The 16647-nt window shown below is 50.1% G+C and overlaps 2 protein-coding genes across 9 annotated transcripts in view; one reads left to right on the top strand and one right to left on the bottom strand.

The window, feature by feature from the left end:
- The window catches only part of LOC121492993, a 30594-nt gene extending 22577 nt beyond the window's left edge, over window positions 1-8017 (top strand). For 3 of the 7 annotated variants that reach the window (XM_041758403.1, XM_041758404.1, XM_041758405.1), the window contains 3 exons: window positions 405-465; window positions 2231-2324; window positions 6569-8017. In XM_041758403.1, coding sequence (XP_041614337.1) covers window positions 456-465; window positions 2231-2324; window positions 6569-7094 — 630 coding nt within the window. In that variant the 5' untranslated portion in view covers window positions 405-455 and the 3' untranslated portion in view covers window positions 7095-8017. The other 4 variants (XR_005988358.1, XR_005988359.1, XM_041758401.1 and 1 more) reach the window with 4 other exon arrangements.
- The window catches only part of RAD51B (RAD51 paralog B), a 735346-nt gene that overhangs the window by 25358 nt on the left and 693341 nt on the right, over window positions 1-16647 (bottom strand). The gene's annotated exons all lie outside the window — the stretch shown is intronic.

The following is a 16647-nucleotide window of genomic DNA, read 5'->3' on the forward strand; positions in this document are numbered from 1 at the left end:
AGGACAGTTGAGCACATCTGTGGAGGACATGTGCTGTCAGACGATGTGCAACTAAGCCTGGGATTCCTTGTCTCCCTAGAACCTTATCAGGAACCAGGAGCCCAAGGCTGGGATGTAATGCTGCTGCTGACTGGCAGCAAAGTCTGGGGTCACTCTGGCCACAGTTTTATCATTTATGAAATCAAGGGAAAGGACCTAATTCACATGTGTAGTTTCAAGTTGCATAAGAACTAGCTGTTCTTTGGCCTGCAGGGCCACATAACCAAGGAGATCACACACACACACACACACACACACACACACACACACACACACACTGGGATGCAGTTGTAATAGGAAACAAACACTACTTTAAGAGTGAATGGGGAAGGGGAGAGATGGATTTTACCTTTGGAATCTTGCAGGTTTCTTCAAGAGGTGGGCTATGGACTAGACCTTGAGTATGGTTGGTTGAAATGCTGACAGGTGGGTATGGAAGCAAAGAAGAGGAGGTATCTCTGGCAGATAAGACAAATGAACAAAAAGAGAAACCAGAAAACTGGGTGAGTGCAGGGTAGAAAAATCTGGGGAGTGGAAAGTAGGGAGCTATGGTCTGGGCACAGGAATACATCATATGACAAGTCAGTATCTGCGAGGGATGATGGCAGTGACAAGGACCAGGCTGGAAGGACAGGAGGGGTCTCCCTGTCTGGGGAGCCAGGAGCAGCGCCAAGTTCAAATGGGCTTCTGAAAGGGAGACAGCCACCTTGATGGGTGATGGGCTCTGTGTCCAAGGGCAGATGGACATGGGAGGGGGGGCCCACAGGCAGAGGGGAAAGGTCCAGGGGAGAGATGACAGGCGTTTGAATTTAGATAACAACATTTGGACAGAGAGGTAGGTATATACAAAATAATGCAAAAGAAGATTCTGCAGGCTTCTGGAGGCTGATTGGATGTGCGAGGAGGGGAAGAAGGAGATGGTGACAATTCTGAGGGTTTTGAGCCCGGGGGGTGGGGAGGATGGAGATTCCTGAACAGAGATGGGCAAGGCAGGAAGAGAGATGGGTCGAGAGAGGAGGTGATCAATGTAATGGGAGAGACTCTGGGACGTCCACAGGGTTTGTGTGTAGAGAAGGCCATCGGTTAGACAAAAATGTGGACATTTCAGTGGCTCTTTGGGCTCATAGCAGTAATGGTTGAAGAAGCAGATGCAGGTAAGATGGATAGGTGTGCGGGGAGGAGAAGCCAGGTGGAGGGACAGGTAAGGAGCACCTGCCCAGGGAGGAAAACGGAAGCCTGGCAGAAGGTTGTCAGGACAGCCTGAGGGAGGGAATCTGAATGGTCAGTGGGGCTGAGCCATGTGAGGAGGAGGTCATAGAGGTGGCTCCTGGGCCACTGTTTGGAGAAAGGTGTGTGGCAATGGCCCCAGGTAGCAGCCAGTGGCCAAAACCTGAGGAGAGGAAATAGAGGCAGAAGGTATGGGATGCCTGGGTGGTTCAGTGGTTGAGTGCTTCCTTTACACCTAGGGTGTGATCCTGGAGACCAGGGATGGAGTCCTGCATCCGGCTCCCTGCATGGAGCCTGCTTCTCCCTCTGCCTGTGTCTCTTCCCCTCTCTTTCTCTGTGTCTCTCACGAATAAATAAATAAAATCTTAAAAAAAAAAAAAGAAGGTGTAAGGGATCCTATAAAGAAGTTCACAAGTAATGGAATGAGAACAAAACAATGGTGAACTATGTATACAATGGAATATTACTCAGCCATTAGAAACGACAAATACCCACCATTTGCTTCAACGTGGATGGAACTGGAGGGTATTATGCTGAGTGAAGTAAGTCAATCGGAGAAGGACAAACAGTGTATGTTCTCATTCATTTGGGGAATATAAATAATAGTGAAAGGGAATATAAGGGAAGGGAGAAGAAATGTGTGGGAAATATCAGAAAGGGAGACAGAACATGAAGACTCCTAACTCTGGGAAATGAACTAGGGGTGGTGGAAGGGGAGGAGGGCGGGGTGTGGGGGTGAATGGGTGACGGGCGCTGAGGGAGACATTTGATGGGATGAGCACTGGGTGTTATTCTGTATGTTGGTAAATTGAACACCAATAAAAAATTAATTTATTAAAAAAAAAAAAAAACAATGGTGAACTGAGAGAAAGTGGGACCAAAGGAAGCCATTTTAGGATCAGGACAATGTGGCCAGGCTTTGGGGCAGTGCTTCTCAAATGTGGTTGTACATTTGCATCACCAGGAATCCCATTAAGTGCAGCTTCTGATCCAGGAATGAGGGCAGGGGACCACATGTCACAGAAGACACAGGAGCCCATGATGCCACCTTGGGCCAGGTAAGTAAGTTGGTTTTGCAGAGGAGGATGGGGTGTCGGCTGCGCTCAGCCCAAGGGAAGGAAGACAAAAGTGTGATGTGAAGGAGCCATGAGGTGGGGAGAAAGAGGCATGAGGAAGCCCCTGTGGGGATGCCTGGACCCTCTCCGTTTTGTATGCAGTGAGATTCTGCAGATGGAAGGCAGAGGTGGGGCCCAGGTGGGGGGCGGGGGTCCCAGGGGGATGGAAGCCTCAGGGACAGTGGTCTGGCTGACTCTCTGGCCAGCAAGGAGCATGGGCCTCGGGTGAGCTGTGCAGATAGTGGGGTGGCTGTGCCCCTGCTGCAGACTGGAACCTGCAGGGAGAATGGGTGATGGGCCCTCTGGAGTTCCCGAGCCCCAGGGTGCAGATGAGCCCTTGGTAGAAAAGGAAGCTTCCAAAGGGACATGGGTGGGGCGGGGGGGGGGGCCAGGAGAGGGTTGGGAGAGAAAGCAGGAGAAAGGAAGGGGTGAGGGGGGAGCTGCTGGCTGCAAGGTCTGGGAGGTGAGCATCGGAGGCGGTGCAGGGGCCCAGGCAGCGGGGCGCAGCAGGCTGGAGGCTGGAGACACGAGGGCATGCAGGCGAGGGCCCGCGGCGCGGAGGGCGAGGCAGGTCTTGTGGCAGAGTGATGGGTGACACAAAGAACCAGGGCCCGGCAGCTCCAGGAGGGTGGGAGCCAGGCGTGGCCTGCGAAACTGCTGTCGAGAGCCCTTCCGCGGGCGGGCGAGCAACAGCACCTGTGTGGAGGCCAGAATGGCTCCCCAAGGCAGAGGGGCCTGCCCTGTTCCGGTTCACTCAGCCCCCACTTCCTGAGGCTCCCGGGGTGGGGCGCTGGGCTGGGTGGACTGCTGAGGGCTGAGTCTCATGCCTTCAGACCATGATGTGGAGGGAGGATGTGAGAAGTGACTCCTGCTGTGAGGACACACAGTGGTCACCCCAGCTTCGGGTGGCTGCTCCCTAGGGCCAGGGAAGGCTAGCACCCTACTCTGAGGCTAAGCCCTTGGGCACTGAGATGCCAGCAGTCCAGGGTCCCAGCCCCTGGGAGCACCCCTCACCTCTCCCACACTGCCAGACCTGTCTGGAAGCCCGTGAGTGCTCCTGGCACAACCCTGAGCCGGGGAGTCCTGCTGGGGAAGCAGGACAGGCCGTTGGCACTTCCTGCCCAGGGAGGACAAGCCAACAGCACGGCTGGACACCCCACTCTCAGTTTGTTCGGCTCAGTTTGATTCTCTTTCTCCCCCTGGTGAGCTTCAGCCTGTAGTTGTTTGCTCTTCATCAGCAGTTTATGGAAACTGTGGTGTGAGGGGAGGAAGAGGAGGGACGGGAACTCTCTGGAGCGCACTGGTGTGCAGTTGTGCCTTGAGTCTTCCCATTAGGCCTCCCTGGCATGGGGAGGGCCTCCGTGGGCCTGACCCTCGGACCCACAGTCTTGTCAGACAGCCCCTCGTGGTGTACTTTTTAAAAGGCCCTTTGGAACTGGACCAACGCCTGCCAGAAACCGCCTGGGCTCCTTCCCTCCAGATCAGAATTTCTTTTCTTGATTCCCTGAGTTAAGGCCTGGAGTTTCTTTGCCTCTCAGCCCAGCTCTCCCTCCCTATGGAGGCCTTTGCAAGAAGGGGGCAGGAGGTTGGGCGCCTGGCCTTCCTTTGGCCTTGTCCCCCCTGGGTGATCTATGGCTGCTCTTGCGTTGCCAGACCCGCTCCATCCTCCTGCACCACAAGGGGATGGCCTCCCGCCCTTCCTGGTGTGTGTCTTCTCCACCTCTGTTGGTCATTCTATCCACCCGTCCCTGTGTTCCTCTTCCCCCCTCCCCACCCCACCCCGTGCTCCTGCTTATCTGTCCAGAGAGGAGGAGGGAAGCTCTGAAGGATTTGTGCAAAGACCCTGGACCGAAGAAGATAAATGGAATTTGCAATAAATCTAGGAGCAAAGTTGTAACTTGACTTAAAAACAAACAGAACGGCCAGGACTGCACTTAAGCTCCGCAGAAGCTCATCTCCCAGTGTAAACAGAAAAGGGCGGACGTGGGCCGAGGAGCTGAGCAGGCCTGGGACAGCCAGGGAGGGGTCTGGAGTGCCTGGCGGCCACCCACTTCCTGGAAAAGACCAGTGGTGGGGAAAGGTCTCTGCGGCCTTGTGAGAGGAGAAAGAAGATGCTGGCACTGCTGCTGTTTGCCACTCGTTTTTCCATGACTTATCCTTTTTAATGACACTCTCAGGATTGGGACAAGAAGGTTGTTTGGGGGGAAATGCCTTCTCAGTCTGTTATGGTGGCTGGAGCCTGGCAGATAAAAGCTGGGAGCCATAGAGAGCAGACAGGGGCGGGTGTGAGCTCCGGAGGCCTCAGCCTCCCCCCCCCCCCCCCCCCCCCCCCCCCCCCGCCCCACGCTGGAACATTAGGGAGTTCACTTGGACCTCTCTGCTGGCTCCAAGGCACAGAGCCCACCACACTGGTCTTCCCTCAGACTGTGGCTTGCTCACTATGACCCTGGAGGGGTCGCTTTGGTGGGAATCACTGGTCTCTCCTGGAAGTGTCAGGCTGCAACCCCCACAGTTACAGCACCATGCCTTTCCATATAATTTTTAAGTGCTTCTACACAGATCCTCTGAGGTGGAACAGATATCAGCAGCATTTTACAGGCAGGAAAACTAACACAGAGAGGTTAACTCTCTTATCCAAGGTCACACAGCAAATCAGCAGTTGACCTCAGTCAATGCAGAGGAGAAGTTGGACTTTGAGATACAGTCAGCTGATAATGAACCGTGTGGCCTTAGGTGAGTTACTTAATCTCTCTGGACACAGGCTTTCCTCCGTAAGATGCAGTTCTTTCCAAAGTTTAAGCAGATCGGCTGCCCCTCTAACTCTGTGCCTACATTTATCAACCTCAGAGGAAGCTCAGGGGAACATAATGGTGTGCCAAAGAATATGCAAAGGCACCATTTAAACATGGCACATCTTTCTGGAGCCTCATTTCTACACTTGGATATTTAAGGAGGAAGAAAATAATCTTTTTTTTTAAATTGTAAAACAAGATGGCTGTGTCATAGAAGGGAATGCAAAATTGAAACTTTCAAAGTAAAACAGGAAACTAAGGCCATCTTGTGCTTGCTGCTGTCTGTTTCGGGTCCTCCCAGTACACATCCTCTCTTACACAGCTTGTGGACTAGGTGGGGAGTTTTCAAACGGGTATTTAGGACCTGCCAGGCAGTGAAGTGCAGAAACTCATATTCCTGGTGAATGTGTGTATGTGTATGTGTATGTGTGGGGGTGCTGCATCCCCTTTCCTAAGGAGAGACCTGTTTTCCCAGCATCTGATACAGTTATTTTTACCCCAGGCTTCACCTGCTGAGGTTGAAACACACCCATGTCAGGTTCCCTCTGACCTGGCAAAGCAGCGTGCTGGGAGAGTGGTTAGTGTCCCATGGATTCTAAGAGCTTCCCAGGGGATCCTAATGTGCAGCGTGGGCAGTCACGGTTCCGACTTGGCAGTTCAGGGAGCCCCAGACTGTCCATGTCCATGGAGGGAAACGGTGACAGACAAGACAAGCTCCCTACCCTCTACCTCTCAACTGCTGTTCAGACTGGTGAGCAGAAGAGACCGCATTCTGGAAGCCTGTGCCCCTGCTAAAGGAAAGGGCAGTGAGTTTGGACGGAGGTGGAGAATAACACAGACACTTGTCAGGTCAGTGCAGGAAGGCTGTTCTGGGTTGGATAGCATTGCCCTAAAATCCATGTCTTTCCTGGACTCTTAGAATGTGGCCTTATTTCTTATTGAAGTAGGGTCACTGCAGATGTGATTCATTAAGATGAGGTCATACTGGAATTGGGTAAGCTCTTAATTCCTTGCAAAGTTGAAGCAGGAAAACTGACAGAGGTAAAGACACCTATCTGAGGTCACACAGCACTTTGGCAGTTGGCGTAGGTCAGTGCAGCGGAAAAGGTGGGTCCTGGGATAAAGTTCCTTACAAGAAGAGGAGAGACACACAGGGAGAGCACCGCGTGAAGGTGGAGGCAGGGATTGGGCTGATGACGGACCCGAATGTCAGGGAAGCCTGAGGAGAGCCGGCAACCATCAGAAGCTGGAGAGAGGCCTGGAACAGAGGCTCCGAGAGCCCTCAGCAGGAGCTAACCCTGCCGACACCTCGATTTCAGACTCCCAGCCTCTTGAATTGTGGGGAAGGTTCCGTTATAAGCTGAGCTTTACCAAGTTTGTGGTCCTCTGTTGCAGCAGCCCTTGGAAGCTAATGCAGAGGCTGATGTCAGGAATCCTGACTGTCGTGCCAGGACCACGGTGGGCTTGGGGCCGAGGATCCTGTGAGCTGGGAAGGGAACAGCGTGGGGCTCATTCTACTGAGAAGCTGAGGGGGACAGAGTCAAGTGTGACCCGTTGGAAGTGTGAGTCTGTGAAGATAAGAAGAGAACAAAGGAGTGGGTTCTTTCGAGCCTTCCCTCACTCGTTCACCTTCTATGTGAGGTGCCCAGCTCTGTGCCAGGCTCCGGGAAACAAAGATACAGAGACCAGAGCCAGCCCTGCCCTGCCTTCAGGGAGCTTGCATCTGAGGAGTCCCCTGCTCATCGATAAGGAGGCTGGGTCAATGAGCACTGAGATTTCTTCTACCTCTGACATTTGGTGGCTGAAAGGGAGCAAGGATGGTGGCCTGGCTGGGGGCCACTGGGCTGCCACCGGGGCATTTTGCACGGAGAGAGTGGGAGACACTGCTTTCTCTCTGCCTGCAGGGGACACATGCCTGTGAGGACATGGGACTGGACCCCTGCTTTCCTCTGCAGTCACAGATGGTGAAGCACGCCTTACTGGAGGGCCGCGGTGGTCTGGAACAAAGGCTGGCCTTGGCCTGGCCGCTGTAACCACTGGCGGGACACTACAGTCGGTGAGATGGGCCTCAGTAGTCACCGCTAATTGCACGAAACCAAAAAATCTTGAGAATATTTTCAGCCCATTTGCACTTATCAAATATCACACTGGAAACCCCAGAAATTTGCGTAGGATCCTTTCCAGAATGAGGGGGATTTCACCAATTTGGCCTGGTGCAGCATGAGTTTCTTGGAATTTCAGCCTGGGAATGAGCCTGGCCTCATTGTTCTGTTCACCCCACCTGGGTCCACATGGCTCCAGCCACTCGCTGGCCCACCTGCCACGTTCCAAGGTGACTCGAGACATGCTCTCCAGCCACGAGATGTCTGCGTTTGTCTGGCTCTTTGGCTTCCCCTTCACAGTTCTGGGAGTTCCATGGCACTCAGCAGCTGGTGATTCTGGCAGTCTAAGAACTACAAAGTTCAGGGCCTGAGGTCACTGTGGCCTCTGCTGTGGTTTTCTGAAGCTCCATTTCATCTGGGCCAGAGGTGAACACTTTCCTCCGGAGACCCCAGCAGGCGGGTCTGAAGCAAAGTTCAAGGAACAGTCGCTTCCACCATGGCTGGGTGTTGTTCATCTGGCCCAGATGCAGCCTGACGACACTCTAACAGGCAGCCCAGGAGTGGCCACAGAGCCCGGGGACTGGAGAGGTGGCCCAAGGCGAGACGAGGTGTACCCAGCTTCCCGGCTCTGTCTTGACACCAGTTTAATAACAGCCGTAATCATTAACTCCCTGAATGCTTTTATTAAAAGTTTCATGTTATCTGACACTTGAACATAATTAAAACAGAACAACCGTTTGCAGCTAGCTTTACCTTTTATGACCACACAGATTTTTACAAGGATGTCCCAGAATGCCTTCTTTTCAAAGGAAAGGCAAGAGATAGGCCAAGGGCCCCAGGAAAGCACAGAGAGCAGAACCCTGAATCCCCTCATACTCATAAATGAAAAGATGAAAGAAAAAACATGTACTGTGTTTCTATGGTTATAAAAGTGTTAACATGTGTTAACATGGTCACAGAGGACAATTTGGAAGACACAGAAAAGTATAAAAAATCAAATAGAAGCCACCCACAATCCCATCCCTAGAGACCACTGTCAATGGTCTGTGGTATATATACCCTTCCTCAGTATGAAAATCTCTCTTAACAGCTGCCCCTTGAAAATGAAGGTAGAAACAGACTGGGGCACTATAGTTCATGCTTTCATAAATGAGGCTCGAAAATGTGTCCTGTTTCAGGTAAATTTGATATAGGGATCAGTAAAAAGAATCAAATGAATTAATGCTCCAGGTAAGTGAGGTCCTGCTTTGTAGAAAGTACTCCCTTAGGTACTAAGGGGGGATTAGGGATACCCACAGCATTGGTCCTGACCCCAAGAAGGCAGAGGGAGAAGACAACACATGGAGTGGCTTTTGATATTTGTATCCTCAGCTCCTAGCAGAGCTCACAGTTGGGCCCTCAAAATGGCTTTCTCCAGTAAGCTGCATGGGGCCCATCACAGAGGCTGTTTGTTATCCCTTTACTGAGTATTTACCTTGTGGGTACTCTGAGTCAGGGGTGAGGATCTCAGTTTTGGAGCAGGGAACCACTGTGATGAGGGCGATGTGTTAGGAGATTTACATGAGCATTGGCTTTGCCAGATGGTGGGGTGGTGATTAACTTTATGTGTCAACTCCACTAGGCCATGCTACCCAGATACTTGGTGAAACAACAAGCTAGATGTTGCTCTGAAGGTTTTTTTTTTTTCAGATAAGATTAACTTTTAAATCAGTAGATTTTGCGTAGAGCAGAAAACCCACTGTCGTGTGGGCGGCCCTCATCCAATAAGTCGAAGGCCTTGAGAGAAAAGACCGGAGTCCCGTGAGGGAAAGGGAATTTTGCTTTCAGACTGCCTTTGGACACCAGCTGCAATTTCAGACTTGCCAGCCAATCAATGAGCCAATTTCTTAAAATTTCTGTGTGTGTGTGTGTGTGTGTGTGTGTGTGTGTGTGTAGAGGAGAGACAGACAGACAGACATATGTATATATCCTGTTGGTTTTGTTTCTCTGGAGAACCCTGACAGGAGTGCAGAAAGGCAGGAATCAGGAGAGGTGGCTGCTCAGCAAGGGTGAGGGAGACCAGTGCAGCCTGTTAGGGGGTTGGGAGGGCAGCAAAACTTGGGTGTGTGTGTGTATGTGTGTGTGTATCCTTTGACTTTGTGTGTTATTGTGTATATGCCTATGTGAGTATGTGTGTCTATGTATACATCTGTGTGTGCATCTGAATGTGTGTGCTTCCGAGTGTGGCAGTATGTGTTTGTACATCTATGGGAGTATTTGTGTCTATATCTGAGCGTCTGTGTGTGTCTACATGAGAGCACGGCTATCTGTATATGAGTCTCTACATCTGTGTGTGCCTGCTTACATGTGTCTGGGTGTGCCTATGTGTGTCTGTGTGTCTATGTACCTGTATCTTCGTGTGCTTATGTCTGTGCCTGTGTGTGTCTGGGTGTGCCTGTGTGTGTTACCTGCATGATGTGTACATGTATACATGTGTCTGGGTGTGCCTGTGCATGTACCAGCATCTCTTTGCACATCCTTATACATCAGTGTATGTGTGTCCTCACAAGTGCTCATGTGTGTCCATGTGTTTGGGTCTGCTGGGGCCTGTAGGCAGGGGTGAGTCTGTCAGGGTGCCCCTAGGTGAAGACCTTGGGTGCTAGATTTTCAGTCAGTTCAGATGGCTGGCTGGGAGCAGGAGTGCTCACAGGTCTGGGAGGCAGGGCAGGAAGGCGGGCGAGCAGGAAGTGGGTCCTGTGGTGTCCCGACCTGGAACAGCCCACAGGGAAGGGGCAGGAGACTCAGATGGGTTTGGGAAAAGGACCAGAGGCCACAGTGGTACAGAGAGGCCTGTGGGACAGTTCAGGGACATACACATGTCACACCTACCTCAAATCTAGAGGTTTCGCCACCTGGGGAGGGTTTTTGCAAGGACAGAGCGAGCTGGGACAGTAAAACCCGGCAGTAGGGGTTGTCCATGGACAGGGAGGTCTCAAAGTAAGGGCAGGGAATTGATCTGAGGACAATGGTGACTTCAGTTTGGACCTGTTGGGGTTGAGGAAATCACAGAATAAGACTTGCAAGGGAAAGGAGCGAGTGGTGACCAGTGTCATGCTCCAGAAAGGACAAGGAGAATGTAGAATGAGAAAAGCCATTGAGCTTAACAATTAGGTGGCCTTGTAACCTTGGTGGAGGTGACAAAAGCTGGAGTGAAGGAAGCAGGCAGTGGGTAAGCATGGTAGGAGGGGAGCAGCTGTTGTACTATGGTGTATAGAAATGAGAAAAGAAAACAGGATAATAACATGAGTGGACAGCAGAGTCGAGTGATAGGAGCCCAGTGCATATTTGATTTAAGAATGAAACTCAATCATCAAGATATTTAGCTCTGATCCCATTAAGTACTTCCTCTGAGAGTTAGCAAACTGATATCCTTTAATCATGCCTTATATTTATAAAGGCCTCTCTCCAAAGAACTCCAGGTGCTCAATAAACATTAATTAATTCACCCTTGCAGCCTCCTTTAGGGAAAAGTTGTGGCAGGTATCGTCATCATGTTTATGGGCATGGATATTGTGGTAGAGATGAGAACCAAGTTCACACAGCTAGTCAGGGTGGGAGGCGTCATATCTGGCTCTTCCCCTTCTGCTTCTAAGCAGGCCATTCCTAAGTCACCCACATCTTGCCGGGACCCCCATGTTAGTGGAGGGGGGCTTGGCTATGAGACAGACCAATTACAAGGTTCATGCTTTAGGGGGTAGCCTCAGGATAATCCCAGGGTGAGTCCTGGGGCTGCCAGCGGTGGGGTCCTGGAAATGAAGCTGTTGTTTGCTCAGTTCTGGGCCATATGGGGGCCTAAGCAGCTTACTGTGTCTGCTGAGTCCTTAAGGGCCACAAATAAATGCTGAGTCTAAGCAACAACAGAATCGCCAAACTGAAGAAAGCATGCCGTTGTTTCACTTGTGTTCCACAGGTATCCTCACATGGGAAATTCTCCACTGCCTTCCAGTAAGGAAATGCCCCTGGTCTTTATGCTTTGGGCTGTGCAAGATCCAACCATTTGCTCAGAAGCCAAATGATCTCTGAATGGCCAATAATAATCAGGGACAGCCCAATAAAATGATTTAGTTGCCTCTGCTGGTGAGCTCGGGCTTTACCGGGCCAAGAAAGGCAGGAAATCCCAAAGATCTCAATGGTGAAGTTGGTCTGCAAAGCCCCCCAGCCATGGCAGATATAGGGACAATTAACCTAAAGTCATGCTGTCCTTCCAGGATTGGGCCTGCCGACACCTGTTGAACTCTGTGAGCTGGCCATGCTAAGACTAAGACTCCTAGCTAATGAGCACTGGCTCTTACAGGCTCAGCTAAGCGGTTCACATTCCTAGCCCGGTGTTTATGCCACTTGGGTGGACTTGGGAAAATCAAGGGGCCACCGGCATGTTGGCCCAAAGCCAGGGTTTAATTAAGCCCTAAATCTCCAGTGATTCCACCAGAGGCCTGATCCTCGTGAGGCCAGCTGAAGGGAGAAGCATCCCAGGGAGCACTGGGTCGGCTTCTTTTGAGTCTTCCCCGCAACCCATTGTTTGTGGAGGCCTTGCTTGTTAGTGCAAATAATCCCCTCAAAGTCACAGAGCAGCGTACAGAAAACCAGGGGACCAGCCCGGCACTGGAGCAGCCTAATTATGGCACCTCTATCATGGAAAGCAAGTTGTTTCCCACACCCGTCTGCTGCATTTGGTAGAACGTGGATATCCGTGAGCAAAGAGAGGATAGATTAGCACAATACTTTCCTCTGGGTGTTTCTGTTGAAGGATTCTTAGTGTTTGATCATAAATTACCAAAAATTAGTCTTGTTCAGGAAATGGAATGATTAGGGATGACTCTTTGAATTGGAAGGCCCAGAAGGTCCTATCACCCTGCAGGGCAGAGGTCTGGGACCCATGGTGAGGCCTAACCTCTGGGGGACCAGAGGACCCCTGGGAAGGAAGAGAGTGATATGAAATGCTTCTAATGGAGGGAGGGATCTAGTGCTTTCAGGGGATTTTTATCTTCTCCTGCATGTCCCCAATCCTCCTTCGCAGGTTTGGAGCAGAGAAATCCCAGCCTTCTATAATTAAGGGGAAGAGGACCAATGCCAGAACGGACAGTCGTGGTGCAGACCCACTTCGTGTCTGGGTGGCCAAAGGTGAGATAATATTTTCAAAGAACTGCTGGATGAAGGACATGGATTCAAGTGGACTGCAAGTGGGGCCTATCAGATGGAAGACTGTGGGATGAGAACTGTAGAGTCTTATCCTTCTCTAGCTTATTTTATCTTTTTTTTTTTTTTTAAGAACATAAGAGGTAAGTCCTTGAGTCTTGGGGTCAGATGGTCTGAGTCTGCACTCTGGAAAATGCCACTTGGAAACCTGGTCCCACCCTATTTGGGAGCCCACCAGTCCCAGGGATCCTGTACTTACACAAGGCCAATGGGTTTCCCAAAGAAGGCGAGGCCAGATTTCTGCCTCCTGGCAGCTGCCTGCTGCTGCAGCTGGGGAGGTAGCATGCTAGGCTCCTGGGTATTTCTGAACTGAGTTGTGATATAGTACATGAGGATGGCATCTAGCACTTAGTAAGTTTTTTATCTTGGTACCACCAGCACCACCACAGCCACCACCACCACCGCCTTCTTCTAAGGCCTGGAGATGATTGAATATGGAGATTTGCCCATACCGCCATAGCTCCTGGCAGCCTCCCTGGGTCCGGAGAGTGTGGGAACAGGGCACTGGCCTGTGTCTGATGGCTAGCACTGCAGCGGATCACAAAGCAGCGGCAAAGGGAGCGGCCCGCTCAGATAGGGCGCTGGAGATGAAAGCCACCGTGTTTGCCTTTCCAAAGTGCCGCTGTGTTCCTGCACGCCTGCAGCTTCCTCTGCCCTGCTGGGGTTTTTTTTTCTTCTTCCCAGTTCCTCTCAGTGATATCTTAAGAGGCAAACTTCCAGCACTAACAGGAGGTCTTTTGTTCTTTTTTTCTCTAAGTGGACTTTAACCCAGTTACGACAGATGAGTCACTGTAAAAACAAACAAATAATAATACTCCATTTTCTTAAAGGCTCTTCCAGGCCTGCTGACAGAAAAGGGGGAACCTGACACTGCACTGGGCCTTTGGGGCTTCTCCCTGCCCTGACCTTCTGGAAGCACAGTTCGGAAGAACCTTCCAGAACATAGCAGAGCCCAGCACTGTGAAACTGTTCAGCAAGGCTCTGGCTTGTTTGGAATTGCATCTGATGTGGGGTGGCCCGGGGGCTGCGAGGAATCTGGGTGTCGGCACAGTCCTGGTTGAGATTTACAGTCTTAGATTCAAGTAAATTCTGGACTTGTCTCCCTTCACACATTAGTTTCTCCATATGTGAAACAGAGTTATTAGACACTTCATGATTCTATCAGGAGGGATTTTGAAGCGAATATTTTCTGCTATTAGAAGACCTACAAGTGCAGTCTGCATCTGTTCAATAAAAGTCCACCAGGCCTTGGGAATTGGGGCTACAGAGATGAGAGAGACCCATTTCCTGCCCTTGGGTAATTAGACATATAAGTAAATGAATACAGCGACTTCTGAAACAGGTAAGATGCAGCATGTGCCAAAGTAGGGTAAGGAAGGGGATGGCCATTCGATCCAGAAATGTTGGGAAACTCTTCTTAGAGAAGATGGTATTTGAGCTAGGTCTGGAAGCGTGACTAGATATTCATCAGATGCTCTGGGAAGAGTGGGGCAGATATGGTAGGCAGAGGGAGCAAGGGGCAAGCCAAGGACTGAAGCCCATGGCACATTAGGACCCACCCTATGCAAACTCTCTCCAATCTTTGTCCAGGCGTTTTTGCCCTATATGCTCAAATGGAGCTGGACTCTCAATTTCCCTAAGAAGGAGCCATGTCTGGATGAACATGCTCAGGACTCAGGTCTGAGATGTCTTCTGGCTCCATCAAATGTTAAGGCCTGCAATGGGCCACTAGCCCGCAGGTTCACTGCTAAAGAGCACAGCTATGACTTCTGATGGGTGATGGGGTGCATGTTCTATAGAAGGCTGTCACCCACTGTGTTCTGACTTTTTGAACCTCAGATACATAGTGAAGTACACTCATGTCTATGATGAAAACATCAGTCTAATTGCCTGGAAAGCTCCTACTCATTGTTCAGCCCAACTTACAAGTCTTTACTGTGAAGAGCTTCTAGAAGCTGTGAGCAGAATTAACATGCTTCTTTATGCACCCATGACTTTTTACCTTGCTTTAGTCTTTCACCATAGTCTATAATAATTTCTGAGTCTCCCTGAGTGCCCTTCTCCTAGACTGTGAACTCCTGGAGGGGATGGTAGGTAATGCATTTTATTTGGTGCATGTACCTACAAAGGTGTTCAATAGATATTTGCTAAATGGACACGTGAATAAATGAATGAGGTTTGAGTTGGTGTGGTTTGCATAGCCTGACAATGATATCAACAGAAAGCTTCACCTTCATCTTCTTTGATAATAAAATGGTAGCACCTAAGGATTTCCTACAGAAAGCATCACTTTGTGCATAAGTAGTTTTCTCACCCTGAAGCTACTTTCACTTGAGAATTTAGACTTCAAACAGATTGAGCCCTCCATGGGGTTCTAGAGCTAAGGGGACGCTTGTCTATTTCTCCAAGCTGACTTCCCTGCTCTAGCCAATTCTGGGAACTGAAACAATGAGGATCTTTGGTTTAATCTATTGAGTTTTTGTTCTCTGAAATACAGAAATACAATTCTCTATTTCTATGTCAGTCATCTGAAAAGCGAACATCTTCCCAGCTTGTGATATGGCAAGGATAGAGTAGGGTTAGACTTCCTTCCAGCAGGGTCAGTCTATCTATTCCTACTTTCCTTTCCTTTTCCTTTTCCTTTTACCTTTTTCCTTCTTTCTTTCTTTCTTTCTTTCTTTCTTTCTTTCTTTCTTTCTTTCTTTCTTTCTCTTTTCTTTCTTTCTTTCTTTCTTTCTTTCTTTCTTTCTTTCTTTCTTTCTTCTTCTTCTTCTTCTTCTTCTTCTTCTTCTTCTTCTTCTTCTTCTTCCTCCTTCTCTTTCTCCTCCTTCTTTCTTTTTCTTTCTTTCTTTCTTTCTTTCTTTCTTTCTTTCTTTCTTTCTTTCTTTCCTTCTTTCTTTTTCTTTCTCTCCTTTTTTGAGAAGTCTTCTCCAGGGTCAGGATGGTGGGAGCCTCATTCTACAGGGTAAGTTTTCCTTGGCTGGCCTTTCCTTACCCACTCTTTATTTCCACCATCCCCAGGCAATCAAGAGTAGAGAGCACGAAATGAAATCAGGTAGGGCTGTGGTGATCATAGCTGTTGGAGGTGGACCCCAGACTCAGTGCATAGCTCAGTCCAGCCTAGCCTCCACTCCTTTGTCTGCTTTGGAAGAACCCAGGACCCTGCTTCAGACTTCATCTTCTGGGGCTGGCTTATAGCTTTAAAAGGATGAGTAAAAAAATTCCCGGAACAGGCTTGGTCTCAGACAGGAGCTGGTTAATGACCTCTGCGAAAATGGAAACCTTGGTCTCCTGATAGTGCAATGACAGGCACCAGAGGAATTTTCCAGTACGAGAAAGGAATGAGTTTTCCAAGGACAGGCTGACTGAAAAAAGCCACCATCTGACCAGACACCAGAATTGGGTAACGTGGCCCCCCTGGGGTGGCAGGAATGGCCAGCTGGCATAGCAGACCAGTGGGCCAGGAGAACAGTGGTGCTCCGGGCTACCTTCTAGGTGTGTCACCAAGAGCTGCCACAGACAGGAATAGTGACTTCGGGACAGCTGGGACACCTGTAGTGCCATGTCCAGGGAGGAGAAGGGGCTGATCTTGACCATTCTACTTCAGAAGGAGGTGGTGATAAGGAACAGCTAAAACTAGATGGGTTTTTAGAAATCTGTGGCAGAAATGGTGTGCACCGAGGCCGGTCTCTATTCGGCAGTAGATTTTACAGTGGTTTCCTTCCGTGAAATCAATTGCTACTCCCTTTGCGCACTCTCAGGCACCCCTCTGTGCAGGGCACTGTCCCGTGACCCAGGCAAACAAAACCCAGCTGTGTCAGTCTCTTAGTTGTGTCCCCTCCAGTTCCCTTCCTTGTCCTCCCATGGTTCTCCCAGGCCCTTTCCCCTTCTCACTATGACAGCAGATTTTCAGAACTCTAAGGGATAGGGTGCAATAGAAAGGCTCAGGAGAAGGGATGAATCACCTTCATGTTTGAAAACCCACGGAGCAGCTGTTGAGGTTTATAATTGTCCTCTGTGAGCCCCAACCCCGTGGAGAAGTTTGTTCCTGGTTAGAAGAACAATTGGTTTGGGTACTATTAATTCCCAGTGTCAGGTGGGAGGGACACCATTCCAAAGCTGTCACTGTCAGTGAGT

The sequence above is a fragment of the Vulpes lagopus genome, chromosome 6, assembly GCF_018345385.1.
Source record: "Vulpes lagopus strain Blue_001 chromosome 6, ASM1834538v1, whole genome shotgun sequence".
Lineage (NCBI taxonomy): Eukaryota > Metazoa > Chordata > Mammalia > Carnivora > Canidae > Vulpes > Vulpes lagopus.